Genomic DNA, 22,067 nt, shown 5'->3' with positions numbered 1-22,067 from the left:
TCTTTGTTATATTGATCTAAAGATCTGTATACTTTTTGGTGATGATTCAAAATTTTATTTTTGAGTTATTGAGTATTTTGTTAAACAGGGGAGTTTTTTTTTACATGTCGCGCCGTATCTCAAAAATAATTTGTGACTTTTAAGCAGTACATCATATTTTTTCTTAAAATGAATTACTGACGAAATAAATGTTATTGTAAACTAAAGTTCTGATTTTCTTATGTCATCCTAATCCGCTTTGTGATCAAAACGATTAAAATTATTTTTTGTAAGTTGCGAAAGGAGAAAATCCGGAATTAGTTTACAAGTTTAAATATTAAAAACTTGTTACTTTACATACACGATTAAAGCGTTTTAAATATTGGAATACCGATACATAACATTAAAGTTTTAAAACGACTGTGATGTGTAAACAAGGACGCTTTCTACAAAGGTAAGACTTACACTAGGCTGACTAGCAGGTGAACCGATACATAACATTAAAGTTTTAAAACGACTGTGATGTGTAAACAAGGACGCTTTCTACAAAGGTAAGACTTACACTAGGCTGACTAGCAGGTGATTTCTTTATAACCCACTGAGGCTCGGAGTCCCTCGTAGCATATATAGATGTTTTTATTTGTAAATATGCACCAGTCGACTCATATGAGTTCTAGACAGTCAAATAGACAATTTTGGACAGCATATATCACCATACACCCTATCCAAAACGCATACCAGTCGACCGGTACATATTTCCGACACTAAGTGTGCCTTAACCAGCTAGCCTAATGTATACAAGACAAAATATTTGTCAGAAACTCCAATCATACACTACAACCTGACAAGTTTGTGTCATGTACTGTAGTGTACTTAGTTAGGGAGCAACCAATTAACTTTTTTTTTAAATGGGGGGGGGTGGGGGTGGGGGGGGGGGGGGGGGGGAGTATGGTCTTTTGTTTAATTTTTACCACATTATTATTTTTTCATCAAATTGGGGATCAGAATATTTTTTCTAGGAAAAAAATATAGCCCTTCCCAAACTCAACCCTTTGAATTGGTCGTTCCCTTACATACGGTTCCCATATCCCTGTGAAGTATATTACTGAGAAATTTTTTCGGATTATAAAGTACAAACATACTGTAGTAAAATAATTTATATTTGATATTCGGTAAAAGTTAGGTACATGAAAATATTGTCAGCCCATCAGACCTGATTCGTTTAACAATTTCCATCACTTGACATGTACGTTGTTTTTTTTTCGAGGTTTTATTTTCTGGATTTTCTTTTTAAAGCCGAATCTAGATTTATATATTTACTATACACATACATGTATGAGCAAATCCTCAAAGAGGTCCAAGGAAAAGATACAAAAATGTTTAAAGTCGCCTTCATATCTTAGAGAACTGTTGTATAGCTTCTAATTAACCAAATCCTTTAGTTTTCTTTACTGTCTTATATTCAATTATCACATGTCCTACTGTCCTACACAAACGGCTTCATCATGCATACAAGAGTTCGAACATATTACCAGTCTTCAAGTTTTCAAATTGTCTCAAAAGTTTTATGGGGAAACTTTTTACATGCTGATTTAGAAAACAAGTATTTTGGCTATTTGTCATGACATGTTTAATATTTTATTGATAACCAAGGACAAAATTGATAAACGATTGTTTTCCCCTTACAATAAAGCTTTGTCTGTTAAAAAAAACAGAAGTGCAGCACTCTGTCATGGAAATATTTTAACTCCCTAAGATATTTATAGTATATTTTAGATCTTTACCTTTTTTCCCCAGATAAATGGAAGAGCTGTTGCATAAAGCCATCGAAAATGGAGACGAGCAAAGAGTTCGACACCTCATTCAAAAAGGTGCTGCTATGGACAAACTTATGGGATTACGAGGAACGGCATTATGTGCTGCAATATCTGACAACCAAACAACCATAGCATTTTATTTAATCGATACCGGATGTGACGTAAATGGAGAGGATTATGACAGAGAACCTCCTTTACTGCTTGCAATGCGAAAAGAACGTTTTGAAATTGTAAAAAAATTGATCGGTCATCCTAGGTGCCTTTTGAATAAACCAGATGATTTGACTAAACTTAATCCTCTTTGTTTTGCCGCGAAATCAGGGCAGAGTGAAGTTGTTGATTGGTTGGTCAATGCTGGATGTCATCTGACAGGAAAAGATGCAGACGGCAACTCGGCACTTCATCTTGCTATAGAAAACAGCAACTATAATATCGTTCAGCGTCTTATTCAAATTGGTAGTAGTTTGACAGAATTAAACGACGAAGGATTTGCGCCCATACATACACTTGCAAAAAAGGGTGATTGTAAAAGTCTGGTGATGATGATGTCTAAATGGCTTCATATTGAAAACAGAATTCCACAAAAGTTTTTCAAGCTTGATATTTCAGAAAAAGTCCAACCGATGGTTTTGCAAACCGTTAACAGCGTGACAAAATATGGCCATGAAACACCATTAATTCTCGCTGCAACACGCGGGCATTCAGACTTGATAAAATTACTTCTCATGTGTGGAGCAAGTCCAAATGTGGGTGACCACTTAAAATCGGACTTTGTATGTGAGGATGGTCCGAAGGTTTACATTTCAACACCGATTGCACGTTTGTGTTCAAGCTATCAAAAAGGAGAAGTAAAGTTAGATGTGTTTAGGTGGATTTTAGATGCAGGTTGTCGAGTTGACCAGTCTGCTTTAGTAACAACCCGAACAGAAAGACTAGATATGACACCTTTACAGTTTACTGCCAAATATGATCTACTAGATTTATCAAAACTATTGGTAAGTTATGGAGCTGACGTTAATTTTCAGAAGGACATGAATGATAACACGCCTTTGTATGTAGCAATTATAAACAATTCAGAACGGGTAATGTGGTATTTTCTCAAAGAATGTAATATAAGATATGAAAATGTTGCAGGAGTTTGGGCCAGACATTATTTCCATGCGGCTGTCTCCTTACCGGAGAAAGGTTTGGCACTTGTTTTAAACCACTTGATATCGACAACGTGTAACGTTGACGGTATTGACGATCACCAAAAAACTGCATTATTGTTAGGAATAGAGAAACAAAATTTAACATTTGTACGCAACATTCTTGATCTTCATGCGGATATTACGATTTGCAACAAATACCTAGATAGCCCCCTCCACAAATCTGCAGAAATAGGATCAGTTGAAATTACAAAATTGCTACTAGCGCATGGAGCCGAAGTAAACAAAGAAAATTCAAGACAAATGATCCCATTAGATATTGCTCTTGAAGATATGGAGGACAATGATCACAAAGAAATAGCAATTATTTTATTACAAAATGGCTCACGTGTTTCAACTATGGCGTCTGACATATTAAAAGACGAAGAAAAAAGCGAAAATAGCAAGTCTTATATTGATAGCGACGATGATAATGATAGCGATTCTTCCTGTAGCACTGATTCCGAGGACAATGACGACTTGGATATAGTTCTGAAACAATTACTTTCAGACCAACGTGACAAACCAGTGTCCTTATATATACTCACTGTTGCAACTATTAGAAGTCATTTCAGAAACAATTCTTTGCCATTTTCAGGAATGTCTGCCTTACCCTTACCAAAGATTGTAATTAATCGCATTTTATTAAATTAACTTGCCTTTCTTTCGTGGGGTCAGTATTGCGATTTAAACTTGTGCCAAAATATAGAATCTTATATTCACTTTGGTGTTTATTTTTTTATTTGATGTTGAAGTTTATACCTTACCTTATAGATTTATAAGGAATCATAGTTTCGATCCAGGTTCCTTTACAATATGAGTTAGAAGAAAACTGGTGCCATTATAAATATAATGTAGAGATCCGATTCAAAAATAAATGTCTATAGTTGCAAATATTTCATGCCTCATAATCATGCAGGATTACAAGGTAATAATAAATCTCATATGTATACTATTCTATGAGTGGACCGCCTGGTATGACATACGAAGAGCGGGAAATTTGGACTGCCTTTATAAAATGATGACATGTTATATGGGGTACAATTCCTGCGCACAACGGACTATGTGTGACCCCCATAGAGTTGTTTCAAAGACATACGCTACTTTAAGAGATAAAGTTGTAGAAATTTTAGACATTTACGGATATGTAGTCATACACATGCTTAACTTTTTTGTATCAGAAGATAAACACAAGCGGATTTTCGTAAAAGCATCTTGAAAATTTTCTTTAAATAAGTATGATTTTAATTTGTATAACAATTCTTTTAAAAAAAAATTTTAAAGTTCAAGATATTAGAAAAAAACCCAGCATTTTTTGCTGGTTATTTGTTTAATTGAAAAAAAAATCATTGGTGACGTTTTTCATAAAAAAAATGGTACAAATAATCTTCATAATTTTTAACCTTATGTCATTTTAAAAATAAGAGGTTTTAAAACTAATTTTCAAGTTATATAAGTATGAATCCTTAAAACACAGTAGAAAATTTGATCTTTTCCCGATATGTCACAGTTTGACGTTATGAACGTTATTACCTCCCCTGTCACTGTAACGTTTGCCCTTAGTTACACTTGCATCACGTTTAATTAACATCACTTGCTTGTGCATTGCAAAATAGACGAACACAGCTTTTCCTTGATATTTATATATTGACGCCTTGTACAGATTTATGGTAATGTGCTGCAAGACCCCACTAATTTCTTCTTAAAAGGTTCATATAGTCGCGTGCTGTCACCGATATATATGTGTCAACAGAGAACTCAACTGAGGACAAACTATATAAAAGGTACAACTATATTGACAGTTAATGTACTACTAACGAGTGTTATACAAGTAATACACATTCATTTATTGACATTATATCATCAAATATGCATGTAACGCATACAAAATGCATGTAAAAATTGTTATTGTCAAAATAATTAACATAAGAAATACGATCAATTAATTTGGTCATTCATTAGTATACAACTAATGATTTCTGATATATAGGTTGTCATGTACTGGTAAAAATCATAAACATTTAAAAAGTTTATACTTGCTCTAATAAGATATTCATCAAACCCAGTGAATGCATGTATCTGTTAATTTTAATATTAAAATTATCTAATAATATGACATCTGAACGCAAGCGACTAGTACAACATTTACCGGCAATGGACATTTTAGCGAAATGACGGGACATTTAAGGGCACAGGACGTTTGCGCTTTTTTACCTGTAAAACGATAGGACATTTGCGCTTCAAATACTATGGACATTTGCGCTTTTAATTTTGATTCACCTGTATTAAATTGACCGGATATTTGCGCTTTTTACCTAAAGTGGTCTACCTGTAATCTTAATGAGAAGTAATCATTTAGTTAAAAAAAATAACTTATATTTGTCATTATAGTTAGTTCACATTTACACAGTCTTGAACATGGAGTTTAAAGTTATAGAGACTAGTAAATGAAAAAAATGTTTATGATTAGGTACATTAATGAACAGGCTTCCCAAAGTAGAAACTCGATCATTTATTTAAGTACCAATCAGGACAGATAACAAGAGCAAGATTTGTTCACTCATTGGGCTTCGAATATCAAGCTATAACTGACCTGTAATTGTGATGACAGTACATGCATGGTTTTATTTCATAAGAATGTGTACTTTTAGCTGTACATAAACTTTTAAACAAATATCAACAATATGACATGTTTGTGCTATGAAATGATTTTTAAACTTTTAACCATAAAGAATGACTTTAACTCTGCCCGGTCAAACCTGCCGGTCCCAAGCCCGGATAAAAGAAAAGGGAAGTCATAGATATATATATATAAAAAAAGCGCAAATGTCCTATGCGAAAAGCGCAAATGTCCATTTTTAAAAAGCGCAAATGTCCTATGTTTTGAAGCGCAAGTGTCCACAAAAAAAAGCGCAAATGTCCTATGAAAAAGCGCAAATGTCCCGTGCCGACATTTAAGGGAGAGGTAAAAAATTGCCAGTTATCATATCGGTTACCCCTTCTCACCATGTGAGATGGAAGAAAGAAATAATTAGAGCAGGATCAAGTTAACGATATGTGAAGTTAATAATGCAGAAAGTTTAAAGCACCATTTAGTTTAAAAAAAAACCCATCCACTTGGAGACAAAAAAGCTATATCCTAAACCCTCCTTTCAGTCATTTACTGATATCTAAATCTACCTCTTTGATTTTTTACTGAATCCAACTTTCTATAGATATAACTCAGATGTAAATCAAATAAGATACATTTATTTATAAAACTTTTTTATTCTTACTTTAAAAAAAAATGTAAATACAGATAAAAGTGTTACAGAAAATTGCACTCGAAAGTCCTATTTGAAAATGATCTGAGATTGGCGCTCAAATTATATCGTGCTTTGTATTTTTTCGCTAAAATGTCACATATATCACAATTTGCACAACTTAGCAATTAGACAAAAAAAAATCAAATCTTAGTTTACACAATGTGCAAGTTAAGAATACATATTATCTGAATAAATTTTTCCTTGAATGTTGGAAAAGTATAGTGTATTTATTTCCTTGCATATTATATACAATAATACAATAACATATTCGGGTATTTGGTCTAGGAAGTGTTAAACATTGTTAGTACATAAAAATCTTGAATATCTAGTGTAAATGATGGAAAGGCTGATGAATATGATGAAAAAGACCCCCCTTAAGCAATGACAACCAGAAGTCAGGACTATACGTCCCTTGTCCATTTTATCTGCATTTATCTGTAAATGCAACTGAAGTTGATGTTTTGATTTTCTTTGTTTAAAATCTTGTTGAAAGATAATCATTGTAAATAAAAGTCAACTTTTCCATTTTTAACATTCTTTTTCGGAAAACAAACAAAAACATTATGAAGGGCAGTTCTAGTGACTGTATCTATGTAAATAAATTAAAACCGTTGTTTTTACATTAAACTATCCTGTTTTTCTCCTAATAATGTTGTTTGAAACATTAAACTCCATGTACCTATTTGTTAAGTTGTCCATTCTGGTATTTAGCTAATGTTTAACGATCCAGATATCAGATGATAGTCACGTGGTCACACTCAGGTAAGATATTTACCTGTGGAAAATGACAGTTGCTTTTGCAGTTGTCTGTTGAGCACATCAGGGAAATATTATATTTTTTTAATTGATTGTATCGACCACACCTAAAGAAAGATACACAATATGAAGAATTCTTATGTTTAGATTCAGTGACGTTGTTGAAAATATAGGCGTTAATTTTATACCATTGTTAATTATTTAAGAAAATGAAAACTAACGGCAATTTGGATTCTTCTGGAGTCTGTGTTACACCTCTAAGCAAGCATAAAAAAATCACCGGATTACAGAGAAGCCAGTCTGAAGCTAGTTTTAATTTGGATTACAATAGAGTGGACGAAAGGAAGTACTGTAAACTTGGAAGGAATGGATATACTGATGCCGAACTAGAAAACCATGTTAAACATTTATCTCTAAATGGAATTAATGGTAATGGTACCTTACCATTATACCTGGACTTAGAAAGCGGAGATGGTTCTTCAGAGAAAACGTTTGCTGGCAGACGTAACGTACTCGATCCGTCTTCACTTCAGGAGAAACAGATCCTTAGTAGGAAAGGTTCTGTACGAGGATTAAAAAACAGGGTTCGAGCTGGAATAAATACGTTTATGAGGGAGGCACCAGATAATACGGTGAGATTTTAATGTTTTATACGAAAATAGGAATATTTGGAGATAGGTGTCACGCAAAAAAGGTCTAGTTTGAGGTCTCTTGTATCCAGTGAGGATAGAGCATATTATATAGACTGTATTTAAATATTATATCTAAATGATAAGATAGTAGCTTTAATGAAGTTCCCAATTCCTGCCAAACCCACCCACTAAACAGCTACCATGATATTTGCATTCTTAAGAGTATAATATGTGATGATTTCGATAACCTTATTTAAAACCATTATAAATCATAAGGATACAATAGGCTGAACTTATCTATATTTATATATTATACACTACAAATGGAAATTCAGTCAAATTACACAGGCATGTCTAATTAAAATAACAATTCGGAAAATTTAAAAACCGTTCATTAGTAAGCACTTTGTTCGTCAAATTATGTCAAAAGTTAATTAAATTAACCAGCGGCCTTGAGATGAGAAAGTCATTTTGGTAGCGATGTCCGGGTTTTGACATGACTTTTAGAATTCCCTTTCTATATTATACAATATTAATTAGTTAATTTATGTTTTATATGTCGATTTGTTGATTGATTGGTGTATTCGTTGATCTAATAACAACAAAAGTTCGAAACCTTATGTCACTGTGAAAAATAAGTGGTATCGATAAATTGATTGTGAAAAACATTGATGACTTTTGATTGAAAGGTATTGAATTGTTATTGTTATTAAAATAATTTAGCAGGAAGACAGAATAATTAAAGAATTTTAAATTAAACACAAAAAGTTTACCTAACACTGGTAAGCAATAAAATACCTGACATGTGGTCTTGGGTTTTTATTGTTAAAAATAAAGTTTTTGCTAAATTAGTTCCGAATACTATTTCTGATGAATAAGGAAAACCAATAATAAAACAAATATAATGATTTCGTAATATGGATCACTTCCTTGTTCAAACATTGACAAAGTTAATCTCTGGAATTCGTTTTGTCATATATCTGTACATATACGAGTGTTATCTCTAAACCTTTGATTTCTTGATAAAGGAGGTCCTCTCGATGTGTATTTCATCGATCTCTTGATAAAGGAGGTCCTCTCGATGTGTATTTCATCGATCTCTTGATAAAGGAGGTCCTCTCGATGTGTATTTCATCGATCTCTTGATAAAGGAGGTCCTCTCGATGTGTATTTCATCGATCTCTTGATAAAGGAGGTCCTCTCGATGTGTATTTCATCGATCTCTTGATAAAGGAGGTCCTCTCGATGTGTATATTTCATCGATCTCTTGATAAAGGAGGTCCTCTCGATGTGTATTTCATCGATCTCTTGATAAAGGAGGTCCTCTCGATGTGTATTTCATCGATCTCTTTATCTTTCAAAAGTCTGTTATTTATAATGACTACATTTAAATTATCTACAATTGAAATTTTAAATTACACGTACATGTAAATAACTTTTAAAATCCTTTTTAATCTTGGTTTAAAACGTTCTCATCTTTAATTAGACATAATGCGAACGTTAAAGCCAAACTTACTCATCCTTGATATTGTATTGACCAGACCGGTCAATGGATCGCTGCAGTACATTGTATTTACAATTGTATAAAGCTAAGTGATTTTCCTGAACTGCTTTTTATTGCACGGTCTTTTATGAATCCTGACTTGTTTCATTCTTCCGGATTAAAAGACTGAAGAGGGTTGGAATCTGAAAACTAGTTATCCCTGCCAGTCTTTTAAGTGTTCAAATTAGGAACCCAATCATAGTTGCATTTGTCTTTTTCTATAAATATATAGTCCATGTTAAATTATCTAAACAGAATAAGAGCTAGATGTATTGTTAAGACCCTTGGCCATCACTGAATACTGTATATTGTGTTGTGTGTGTGTGTGTTTGTGTTGTGGGTCGAGCATAATCATTGCAATTTGAGATTAGATGAAAGACTGTGAGATAAGAGAATAGAGAAAAATCAAAAGAACGAGAAAATAGTACCAATATGATGCACTTTCATGAGAAATAGATTAAAGTATGCTAGAAGAGCAAAAAAAAAGTGTGAAAGGTACCACCCAGTCCAGTTGTGATCCCCTCCCGTTTTGCGTCTGCTAACTTGAACTTTATATGGGGATGTTCAATGATGTGGTATATTGTATAATCAATGATAAGACCAGACGGAATCGCATGTGCATATGGAACATCTGCAAAATTACATCAAGTCTTATCAACTAAATACATGTAAATCTAGTCCAACATATAACCAGTACATAACAATGACGACCTGAACGTATGTTTAAAGCTGACAAACTCTTCTTATATATTATTTAGTGTGTTATTTTAATGGACTCGTTTCTTTTGAAATAATGTAAAAAAGGGCTAATGACAGTGATGGAAGTCTTACTTATGACAATGAACATGAAAACGACATGATATATTATTCACATCTTTTTTCGTAACCTTTGTTCTACCGCATGAAAGTAACAACTATTTGTATGACATACACGTACCTTATATGTAACAAACACTTGTTAACGTCTCAAGTTTGTGTGTACTGCACATAAAAATATTGACTACTTAGCTTATGGACAAAATCAGCCTTTAAATAAACATTTATGTGGCCATAAAACATTATGACTTTGACTTTTTAAAATATTTATATATTGACTTGAAGGCTGTTTACAATAGTCTATTGTTATTTAAAATCAATGCTTGAATGGAAAAAAAAGAAACAATTTACAAAAAGCATCACGCAAACACATGATTTGTGGATGAAAAAAACTTGAGTATTAACCCCCCTGCACCGAAAGAGTCAAAGTGAAATGCCTGTTAAAATTTAATTTGAATTTGGGACCGTTATAAAGATAATGACTTCTTCAATTAATCCTGAAAAAACTGGGATTACAATTGTCTCATTTATGTTGTGTTCCATTCAGGCGCGGATGTAGGCATTTTTATAAGGGTCGTTCAACCACATTTCCCCATACAAAACCACTTGTTGTAATTTATATAAAAAAAAAAAAGGGGGGGGGGGGGTAAAACACAGGAACCCCTTTAGATCCGCCACTGGTATGGTGTTTTTTTTCAGTATACATGCAATCTATAAAGGTGTCCCAATGAAAAAGGGAAAGAATCAAGTTGTATTAATATCAACAATGCACCAGTTGTCGAGCTTATAGATATAGGAAGATGTGGTGTGAGTGCCAAAGAGACAAACAACTCTCCATCCCAATAACAATTTAAAAAATTAAACCATTATAGGTCAATGTACGGCCTTCAACACGGAGCCTTGGCTCACACCGAACAACATACATAAGCATATCTCACTCGTTACTCAAAGTATCGGATACAAGAAGTAGGTGTCTGACAGATGCAAAAAGCACACACATTACAACTATTACTGAGCTTTTTGGCTGCTGACCATTCTCTTCAGTAGTTTTGGAGAAAAGTGTGATGAAAATACATTTTTTATTTGATAGGCAAACGGACGGAGAAGGCAATATAGCCGATATAATTATACAATCAAAGGATTTTTCATTAAAATTATGTGGGAAAATGTATAGCAACAAAAGATGGTCTATTGTAAAAAAAATATATAAATAAAGTAAACACATTTCTTATCGTGCCGTGAACTGCAGATTTCATTTCTTTGTTTGGTAGGGAAGTAAATGCGTAAGGATCTGGATGATGATAATAAGTTTTCACAAAATTAAATTAAAAATCATCCTTCATAAATAGAGCTTAATTTTTAAAAGATCCAACTAGTCACGAACACGGAAGAATGTGATCAAATTCACTGTATATAGTTCCCTTTTAATAATCAAGGTTTTAATATAAAAAAATATGTAGATAAAGACAAGTACAGTAAAATATCTCAGTTTACATCTGATGTATTGATCATACAGAAATAAAACAAGTTTAATCAATTTATATTTGCAATAAACTGTTGTTACTTTCAACCTTTGACATATTTTATATATAGATAAGATAACTGGTTGCAATACAAAGATTTAGCCAAGGGTCATAAGTAATAATGTAGGATCATACCTCGTATTATTTGGTCATATATTTTATAAAACATGATAATGTAAGTTTTACCCCACCTAAACATGCAAATTGTGTTAAAGCACCTGTCATAAATCCCTTTGTAAAATAGTAAATTTTATCGATGACATTAACATGTATTTGTTTGCTTTTTATAACAATTCTAAATCACGTCACTCGCTATATATCAAAAATAATATACAGTCACGATTTGAACTCGAAAATGGTCTTTAAAAATTGTAAATTCTATACGGGATCAAAGCGAAAGTAAAAAAAATGGTTGCGTTGGGAGCATTTCCTGATTTTATTTCACAAATAATTATCTCAAAAGCCAAGAATCATATTCATTTGAAGTTTTATAACAACATTTGTCTAAAATGTGGAAGCACTGAAACTTTCACGTTCTACTCGAGGCAGTTACAAATTTGGCTGTAGTAAAACTGCTAAGTTTTCTAAATCTATCCATTCTTATGATAAGTCAAGTCTTGACAAATAGAACATATACACTGTAGTATGGACCTGTTCCACCAAAAGGGGGGACTGGGACGGCTGCCCCTACTTTCTTGGGTTGGTTGGTTATATAGACAATCACGGAAGCATAACTGGAACCCCCCCCCCCCCCCCCCCCGGGGGGGATTTATGAAAAGTTCTCCACTGCGGCGGTTCATGTGTATTTTTGCCGTTTTAGGAAACTCAGAACAAATATACACACACAAAGTGTATATTTTAAAATACAAGGCAACTATAAATAATCAATGGTTAATGAATAGGGAAGCTTAAATAAAGGCAGTCATTTTTGAAGAACTGTATTTCCCATAATGACTATCCTGATAATGACCTGATTGATACATGCAATGCGGCTGTAAACGTGACCTGGTGGTTACATAACATTTCAAATAGCCTTGATCAGTAGGTCGACATGAGTCAAAATGTATTATACTTTAATAAACTTAGAGATGTAAGAAGGAACGATTCAACATGTTATCAATTGAATTTTAACAATACCAAATATTGAACAAAAAAAATATCTGTGAATAACCTTTCTCTTGCTTTCCCTTCCTGGTTTGAAAATCTATACCGTGGTTTCCTTTAAACACAATGTGAATCTTATAACTTTGATAATACAAATCGTCATCATTTGTATAAGTTACATTTCACTTATATTTCATTTCGAACAAAAGAATTTGGAACACGGAAGATTGATACCTTTGTCACAAGTTTTTTTTCTTCTTTAAATTTATTATATATTGTATTTCATTGATGTTAAAAGTGGCCTTTAAGTTTTGGATATTTTAATACACGAACTGTACATGTGATAGGGTAAATGAGTTATTGTATACGGAGAAGTAAAAGAACAGGGTTCCTTGATCATTTATCTGAAACAAGCTTTTTTCAATATGAATAACTGGACCAATATTAAGTAATTTACCAAATTATTCTGAAAAGACTACCAACGTTCACGAATCAGATTCGATAGGAAAGTTTTCAGAAGGTCTTCCGCCTTTCATGGTCAGATTTTTTTTTTCATTTTTGAGTCTTATGTAGCCGAATGAATCATGCATACTAAACTATATGCCTGTTGTCTTCAGTATTTCAACCGCTATGTCGATGCCACTGCTGGTGGACGTTTAAGCAAAAAATCCGAAAAAGATCCATTGTATACCAACTGCTAAAACGCCATGGTAAATGATTATATTACAAGGGTGGGTTCAGCCATTTTTAAAAGGGGGTGGGGTCCCAACCCAGGATAAAGGGGGGTCCAACTATATGTCCCCATTCAAATGCATTGAGCGGCCACAAAAAAAAGGGGGGGGGGGTCCAACACCCGTAACCTCCTCGATCCACCAATCTATTAATTATCCAATACTACTTGTAAAAATTAAAGATAATGTATTCCTTTTATTTGATAATTATTGTTAGATTGATGAAGAAGAATGGGTGAGTATATTTGACGTGTTTGATTTTGTCCATGTTGCATGCCAGACACAGGAATGTTAAACAATTATTTCCGTAAACATTATTTGCGTGTAATTCACTTTATATGTGGGATTTCGAAAAGAATTAGATAAGAAACTCTTCAAATATTCACCTGATGAAATTAAGTAGTAACAAGAATAAAAATTTCTATTTTCAGCTATGTCTGATTAAAATATAGATCCAAGTTACTTTGCATGTTCACGGGATCTATATTTTGATCAGATCGTATGAACACATTTACATGTGCAATATGATGTTAAAGCTTATTCATCGCTTGAGACCGCATGATGACCTCTACGAGGCGTGTCTTTTGATTTATCTGTTTTGTAAAGTTACTGTCACATAAATTTAGCGGTTTGCCTTTTATAGTTTTCCTCCGTGGGCACAACTTCATAAAAATTCTTCATTTTTGTTCTTTGTTTCACAGTTTAATGTTGTAATGTCTGTATCTTTGTTGTTCTGTATTTTCATCCGATCTCATCACGTGACCATGAAAGAAAACAATGGGAACATTATAACTTATCAATACATACACATCACAGACTATAGCAGATTCTTTGGAATTGATATTGATTTAACACCAAGCCATGAAAAGAAAAAAAAACGTTCAATATTAAAGATAATTATCATTTCACAGCAATAAAATTGAACGTTTAAATGATCCTGTATTGCATTGCTGAAGATTTTTGCATGAAAGACCACGATTTTGATCCAAATGGATATCGATCTCGTCAAATAACTAATAAACTTAATGAATAATATATATATATTTATAGCTATCTTTGTATTAATTCATGTGTATGCAGCCGAAATTATTCTATCTGTCTAAGACGGGAAACCCATACGCTAAATTCTTTTAAACCTACAAAGGAATTAAAAAAAAAATAATGTATTCTGTGAAATCAGATGTTGATTTGCGTGTTTTCTGTGCCTAAAGTTGTGCATCATTTTTGTTACTGTTTTGTATTTATCAAATTTTGACACACCATACTATCTACAAAGACGTTGAAAGATAGTTCCAACGTCAGTGTTACTTCATATAAATAAGAAGATGTGGTATGAGTGTCAATGAGACAACTCTCCATCCAAGTCACAATGTATGAAAAGTTAACAATGATAGGTCAAAGTACGGCCTTCACCACTGAGCATTGGCTCAAATCAAATGCCATTATTTATTTTAATTATACTTAAGCGATTTATGAAATATTGAGTTATAAAACTTGTTGGTTGTAATCTAAATTAACCTTTAGCCTCAACCTTCAACTAAGTGGTCATTTAAATTTTTTACAAAAATAATTATTTTCAAAGCACTGGTTATACCCATTACACTTCCCACTTCGTCTATGCCTTTACACCATAAAAGCTCTACTGACAATCTGGTTAATGAACTTCCCTGTCTGATACTAAATCACGTGCTGACGGGAAAGAGCTGTTCAATTATACATGTACAGAATGCACAACAGAACTACGCGGGTTTGTTTTGTCGAAACCAGTAATTTACACCCAATATAAAGTGTCGGGAAGAGCGCCATATTCCTTGCGCGCAAACAATCTCTTGCAGTAACTGTCATTGCATTCCAGTCTTGGCAACACGATGGATTATGCCGCGATTACAAACATAAACGAGAAAAGAACCTTGATTTCACACCGGGCACAGTAAACTAATGAATACTTAATGATAATTGGCTAGCACTTAACAATATATATGATTCTGACGCAAACAGTAGTACTTAATTCTGAACTATTACAATGTTTTATAACACCGACGTTTAAGGACAACATACTTATAAATAACAACTGGAATAATTACCTGAAGCGGATTTTGTTAAACGAGGAAAAACAATAAATACAGGCATCTAGATGTTACGAAAACTCTCGGAACCAAGAAACATCAAAGGATATTAGTTCAGACAGGAACTAGTTTTCTTCCATAAATACATTGGTTATCTTTGTTAACATTCTTTGTCGATCCTATTTCTAGATCAAAGCAAAATTCAGTAGGCCAAATGTATTATTAAATAAAAAGTAGGCATATAACCCTGACGATCTAAAAAAACGAGTTATTCGTTTTAAAACCAGCTTTGCACGGGTATGTTGAATGTATGGCTTCGTTAAAGAATTAATACCAGTACTGTTACCTATACAGATAAACAGTAGATAAATTGATTGTGCCATGCTTAGAGGAGACAGAACCTACAATTAACTTTAAGCAACAATTTATTAATGCTTAATGATATGGTGTGTCTACTGCGTACAACTATATCAACTAGGTTTTAGCCAGTGATATACTCAAGGCTAACAACTTGCCTTTTGCCATATTTGCATACTTACTCTGTTGCTCTTGGTCCTGATCTTAGTTGTTTTACTTTACATGCTTCCACTGAAGAAATCAATCGGACCACAAAATATTAATTGAAAATGACTTGTTTTAAGTGTACGTTAAAATAAGCACAAATACGATTCGCTTCTATAGTTGAACAACACAATGTGTAAGAAGCACTGGGTGTTCAGTTAATAGTTTTTCCAAGCGGATAAGGACGAATTATGCATTAAACTAACATTGTACTATATAATTTCAGAGGAAGATAAGAGAACAAGAAATAGGAAAAATTGTGATATATACAACCAGTATGACAGTAGTGAGACAGACTCATGAACGATGTAAAATTGTGAAAAAGATTCTACAAAATCACATGGTTAGATATGAAGAAAAGGATTTGTTTATGAATAGTGAAAATCAAAAAGAATTAATGGAACGTTTGGGTAGTAATGAGATTTCTTTACCACAAGTGTTCGCCGATGGAAATTTATTAGGGGTAAGTCACGTGCATTATAAGCTAGCATTGTCAGTGATTTTACTATTCGTCCAGCAACTTGAAATTTTGTTTGAAGAATTAGGTATTATTGAATTTCTCATACGAAAAGCAATTCCGTTAGTACGTTTAACCTTAGACAGAGCAATGCAATATCTACGACGTGTAATGATATACATAAGGACGCCTCCGGGTGCGGGAATTTCTCGCTGCATTGAAGACATATTGGTGACCTCCTGTTGTTGTCTGTTCTATGGTCGGGTTGTTGTCTCTTTGACTCATTTCCCAATTTCCATTCTCAATTTTATATACAAAAGTATGACTATGATTAATAGTTGTACATTTATTATGTATTTCTACATTAAGTGGTTGCAAAAAAACCCGCACAGTAAACCTGTGTGCATAATAAGTAGATAATACATATAAATGTTCGTTTGTCTAAGCGTTGATTTCACTTATCAAAGTTTGAGATCTATAAAGATAAGAACTACTAGTACATGTATTATAAAGTTGTGAAATGTCAATTGAATTAGACTCACAACAAGAATTCAGAATGCTGTTGAAATATGGATACTTGACTGAAATCCAATTGCCAATACAGTCAAAATGTCCATATTGTATAGATTAAAAGCCAAACACGATTGCAATCAGCACTGATGCAGCCCAACTCTTACACAATAAGACAGAGTCTTGAAGGCATTTGGTGCTCATTAATCTGGTTTAGTTTTAGCCTGAATTGGAACTTACTGTGGATCTATATAAGAGATAATAATAAACTACACCAACTGAAATACATGCGCACGACACGTTTTCGAAAATGAATTTCATCACACCAGAGGTTTAACATGTTTAATAGCATATACACCAAAAAGGTATAAATAGAAAAGTCAAATCAAGCTATTGTACATTTGACTTGACGAACATAGTCAGGATGGTCCTTATGATGTTTTACCCATGAAGAAAATTCTAATGTATTACTGCCGACTTTTGATAATTTAATGAGTTAACTGTAGAAGACTGGGACGAAAGATACCAGAGGGACGGTCAAACTCATAAATCGAAAATAAACTGACAATGTGATGGCTAAAAATAAAAAGACAAACCGACAAACAATAGTACATATGACACAACACATAAAACTAAAGAATAAGCAACACCATAGATGTAATACCCATCTACATCTATGGCAACACGAACCCCATCAGAAACTAGGGGTGATCTCAGATGCTCCGGAAGGGTAAACAGATTCTGCTCCCTGACATGTGGCACCCGTCGATTTTCTAATTTTATTTCAAGAAGTGTTTTTATCAAATGAACATAAATTCTGTCTTTTTCAGAGTGAAGATGAACTTGAAAAACTAAACGAAATTGGTGAACTGAAGAAAATCTTAGAACATTTTGAGGTAAGACAATTAAAAGTTAAGGGTACCAATATTTCTGCATTTGATTACCTTTAAATATTTAACTTGGTAATAAATTAAATATCAAAGAGCCCTCAATAAACACTAAGTAAGTATTCTACAAACAGGGAAATTCTTCATATGACAGATTAACAATCCACTTAGAATAGATTTATGAATAATGCACATGTAGTAATGGTCCACCTTTGCCTCAAGGTATATAAATATCACACGTGTAATATATTCAGGTGTATACATAATTGATAAATAGGAAGTTAACTGCCGATGGAAGAATCATAAGGGGTATATAATTTTAAAGAGAAAGCAGTTGAGGATGAAATAGAACAAGCCATTTTGATATATTCATATTTTGTACCTTTAATACAACTGTGTTTTTTTTCGAATTGTCAAAATAAAGCTGTTATTCAGGTATTTCAAAGTCAAAATTGTGTTTTAAAAGTGTGTGTTCGTTTACTGGTTATACTAAGATGGTTACATTAAGAAAAAAACCAGCGAAAGCAACAAAAAATATTTCTTAAAATCTTTTGACGATCATAGAAGTGCATTTGACTCTAAGTCATATTTATAATATATCTCATATCATTATTATGTTCAAAACTGAATACTTGAATACTAATGTGTAGTTTGCTGAATAAATTTTGACAATAATTATGTTGCTATAATCAATTAATTGAAACTGCAAGGAATGGTTAGAATGTGTTTTTTTTTTTATTTCTCGGTGTTTCCGTCCTGGATTACTGGTAGGCACTTTACGCATACAAACAACTGAAACAAGACATTATGGCTCCAACTCATATTTCTTAACAAATTTTTTATTCAATTAGAGAAAATCACGTTAACCAATTTATGTATTATAGTATATAACTTAATTTTGCAGAAAATAAATGTGCGATCTCATTGTGAAAAATGTGGCGGATACAGATATATTCCATGCATACATTGTCATGGAAGTAAAAAGTCATTAAAAAGGAACTTTTTTACGGAGGAATTCTATTCACTTCGATGTATGCAGTGTGATGAAAATGGCTTACAAAGATGTGATATGTGTCTAGACCAACAAGAATAACGACGTATATATTGAATAAACTAAAGATTTTTTTGAATATGTTGTGCAATCCTTGCCTGAAAATAGAAAAGCTGGACTTTTTTATAGACAGATGTTAATGCCTGATTATGATACTAACGAACTATGCCTATATATAATTCTAATTCGAAGTTATTTCACACCTCTCAATGTGTGTCATATAACATCCATCGAATTTGTTGATTCTTTTGTACCTCTTATCAAACTTAAGAACTCCTTTTGTGGTTGTTATGGAATCCTTGGTTTCAGTAATTATTTGCACATATATCGTCTTTGCCAATGTATAATTCTAATTCAAAGTTATTTTGAGTACAGAACACACCTTACCAGAATGAAGTTAGTTCGGTGTTCAACCTTTCTTTGTGCCTCATATAACGTCCACCGAATTTGTTGATTCTTTTGTAACTCTTATCAAACTTAAGATCTCTGTTTTTGGTTGTTATGGAATCCTTGGTTTCAGTTATCATTTACACATATACCGTCTGTTTACCAGCTTCCGCAATCTCGAATCAAGGTCATACGATGGGTGGTAAAAAATAAATAAAAAAAAAGTTATTTGACCTTCAACTATTCTTCAAAATTCCTCAATGTATAGTGTTTTAAGGCTTTGAACGTCTAGACCGATAACTATTTTCAAGATGATCCTCATTATGATTTTGTTTCTTTCACATCGCACTGTTGCCAGCCCTGGAGGCTGCGTCTTGATTAAATTGGCCACTAGTTTCAATATTTATATGCAAGCCGAACACTTAATAAAGTGATCAGAAAAAATGAGATTATCTTTTTTTTTATGTACATATAGAACTATCAAATAAAGCATACCGCCATACCTTGCAGTATTTTACTTTTACAATGATGCGTGTCGTTCAAGTTCTATATCGTGGACATGAAACTAGTCTGGTTGCCTGTTCAAGGAGTAAGTGGCTATGACTGGTTTCAGTTAAGTATTGTTGACATGAAGCTAGTCTTTCATTTTCATTATGTTTGTCAAACCAAAGTGCTGATTGAAGCAAATTACCTTCGTATTTATAATTGTTAATGTTTTTTTGTAAAATGTATGTAATTTTGAATAAAAAGGTTTAACTCTAAGACGTGATGATGTTGTGTATACTAGTTCTTACTGTTCACACCAATGATTCTGTTATGCTAAGATATATATGACAAAAGAGAAAAAAGGGGCTTTAAAACTGTATGATATCTTGTCTTTTACTAGAATTTTGTATTCAAGGTTTGAATGGAAAGACTTTTAGTTTTATAATTTCGATTACTAGTATCACTATGTATCATCATAAGGTACAATGTACATGTACCAATAAATGTTCTTTTTTGTCGTTATTTAAAAAAAAAAGTTTGATTCTGAACTTATGGAAACATTTGTTTTAGAAGGGAAGACAATATAGAATTTTCATAAATGAAAATTAGAAGGCAAAAAATACTGTCGGACAATTAAGTTTGCTTTCTCCTGTATATGTTTCGAAAAAAAGTTTGAATTTAAATACATTTGAAAACAGCGGTTTGTTTCGAAAAAAAAAACATCGAAAGAATGCATTCTTGGAGCTAAACTGAACTAGTACATTTCTAAGTAAATTCATCGTAGAGGTCCGCGTAGTGATGTTTTGTCATGGAAACTACCAGTACAAATATTCAACACCTTTTGTGTGAAATTTTTCTCAATTACACCATAAAACTGCGGAAATTGACTTAAAATAACAGCCCATAAAGTCCTTTATATTACATTAATAGGACCCAACTGATTGTTAAGTATTGTTACTGATAACGTTTATCTGAAATCATTGTACAAACATGGATATAAATAAATAATAGAGGAAAACTGTATTGATACTGATTCGATACAGGTTACTATTGATAACAACAACCGTCTAAAAGGCAACCATAATAATATAGATACTATAAAAACCAACCTCCACTCTCTTGGACTTTAGTTGACCTTTTTTAAATTATCAGCTGAATCGAATGCAACCTACCTAAAGGAAAGTTTAAACGTATAATTAAGATTTAAATAAAACATTATAAATCAATAATATCAAATTAACACACAATACCAATATAAATGAAGTTTTCTGTTCAATGGCACTATGCTATAGGTGTATACATATACAGTAAGTAAGGTTTCAAAAATTGAGAAATGATTGTGCCTCAAATCAATTGCATATGTACACAACCATCAATATTTAAAATCCATAAATTCCAAAAGAGGGACGAGAGACACCAGAGGGACAGTCCTTAAGCTCTATATTAAATGCTGAAGACCACGTTAAAGAGGGTTATGTTTTGTAAAATTTTACGTTGAAACACAATCAAAAACAGCAAAACCGAACAATTCAACAACTTATGCTTCGTTAAGAATGTTATTCATTGGGATCAGCTGCAAGATCTAGTGAGCGATAAGTCACTGAGAGGTTCCAAACAGATCTTTAACACCGTAAAAAAGGTGCTCTCTCTCTCCCGTCGAGGTTACCTCTTATATATTTGTGGTTTTGGTTATTCTAGTTTTGGATGAAAACTAAAAAACTAAAAAAATCTTTCGAATTAGCTTTATAAAGCTGTTACGTTATTTAATCTTTTTATCATGACATCATAATAAGAACTACGACATCGCAGTTATCTCTGAGTTCATACATGAAGCTGTGGTGCTCTAAATTGTAGAAAAGATTGACAGAAATAATAATTTACTTGGTGTGACATACATTAAGGGTGCGGTACAGTCGATTGAAAAATTAGAGTGTTTTGAAAAAAGGGTTAGAAGTTTGCCAACAGAACAGCCCGCCTAGTGACCTTCAGTTATTTGTACCTTTTCTACATACCCGAAGCATTATTATATTAAAAGAACACCGATTTGGCTATCCAATTACCCGGATACTTATTTTGAATTTTTCATCGTAAAAATCTGAGACAGTTCCCAATCAGAATTTCATTTTCCTTGAAGAACATTTTCAGACAAATATTGGTCTAGTAATCCCTCCAGACTGATAAACAACAAAACTCAAAATACAACATAAAAACTAAAGACTGAGCAAAACGATATCAGGTACTCCAAACGGATTTAACTGTAGCAGATTCT

The 22,067-nt window shown here is 32.8% G+C and overlaps 2 protein-coding genes across 4 annotated transcripts; both read left to right on the top strand.

Annotated features, from left to right (window-relative positions):
* The first annotated feature begins 468 nt into the window (after positions 1-468).
* On the top strand, positions 469-4,046 carry LOC134696645 (ankyrin-1-like). Its single transcript, XM_063558556.1, has 2 exons — positions 469-530; positions 1,777-4,046. The coding sequence occupies exon 2, from the start codon at positions 1,781-1,783 to the stop codon at positions 3,635-3,637; it is 1,857 nt and encodes a 618-aa protein (XP_063414626.1). The 5' UTR covers positions 469-530; positions 1,777-1,780; the 3' UTR covers positions 3,638-4,046.
* Positions 4,047-4,573: 527 nt separating this feature from the next.
* LOC134695810 (glutaredoxin domain-containing cysteine-rich protein CG31559-like) lies at positions 4,574-20,074 on the top strand. 3 transcript variants are annotated; one of them, XM_063557225.1, is made up of 6 exons: positions 4,574-4,767; positions 7,251-7,676; positions 13,611-13,628; positions 16,247-16,483; positions 17,818-17,883; positions 18,779-20,074. In XM_063557225.1, the coding sequence occupies exons 2-6, from the start codon at positions 7,254-7,256 to the stop codon at positions 18,965-18,967; spliced, it is 933 nt and encodes a 310-aa protein (XP_063413295.1). In that variant the 5' UTR covers positions 4,574-4,767; positions 7,251-7,253; the 3' UTR covers positions 18,968-20,074. The 3 variants fall into 3 exon arrangements, with proteins under 3 accessions (XP_063413295.1, XP_063413297.1, XP_063413296.1); XM_063557227.1 differs by lacking the exon at positions 13,611-13,628; XM_063557226.1 differs by lacking the exon at positions 4,574-4,767 and having other exon boundaries at positions 7,045-7,676.
* The last annotated feature ends 1,993 nt before the right edge of the window (positions 20,075-22,067 follow it).

The sequence above is a fragment of the Mytilus trossulus genome, chromosome 14 (assembly GCF_036588685.1).
Source record: "Mytilus trossulus isolate FHL-02 chromosome 14, PNRI_Mtr1.1.1.hap1, whole genome shotgun sequence".
Lineage (NCBI taxonomy): Eukaryota > Metazoa > Mollusca > Bivalvia > Mytilida > Mytilidae > Mytilus > Mytilus trossulus.
The sequence above is the reverse complement of the archived record's forward strand: the minus strand, read 5'-3'. Positions and strand labels throughout refer to the sequence as shown.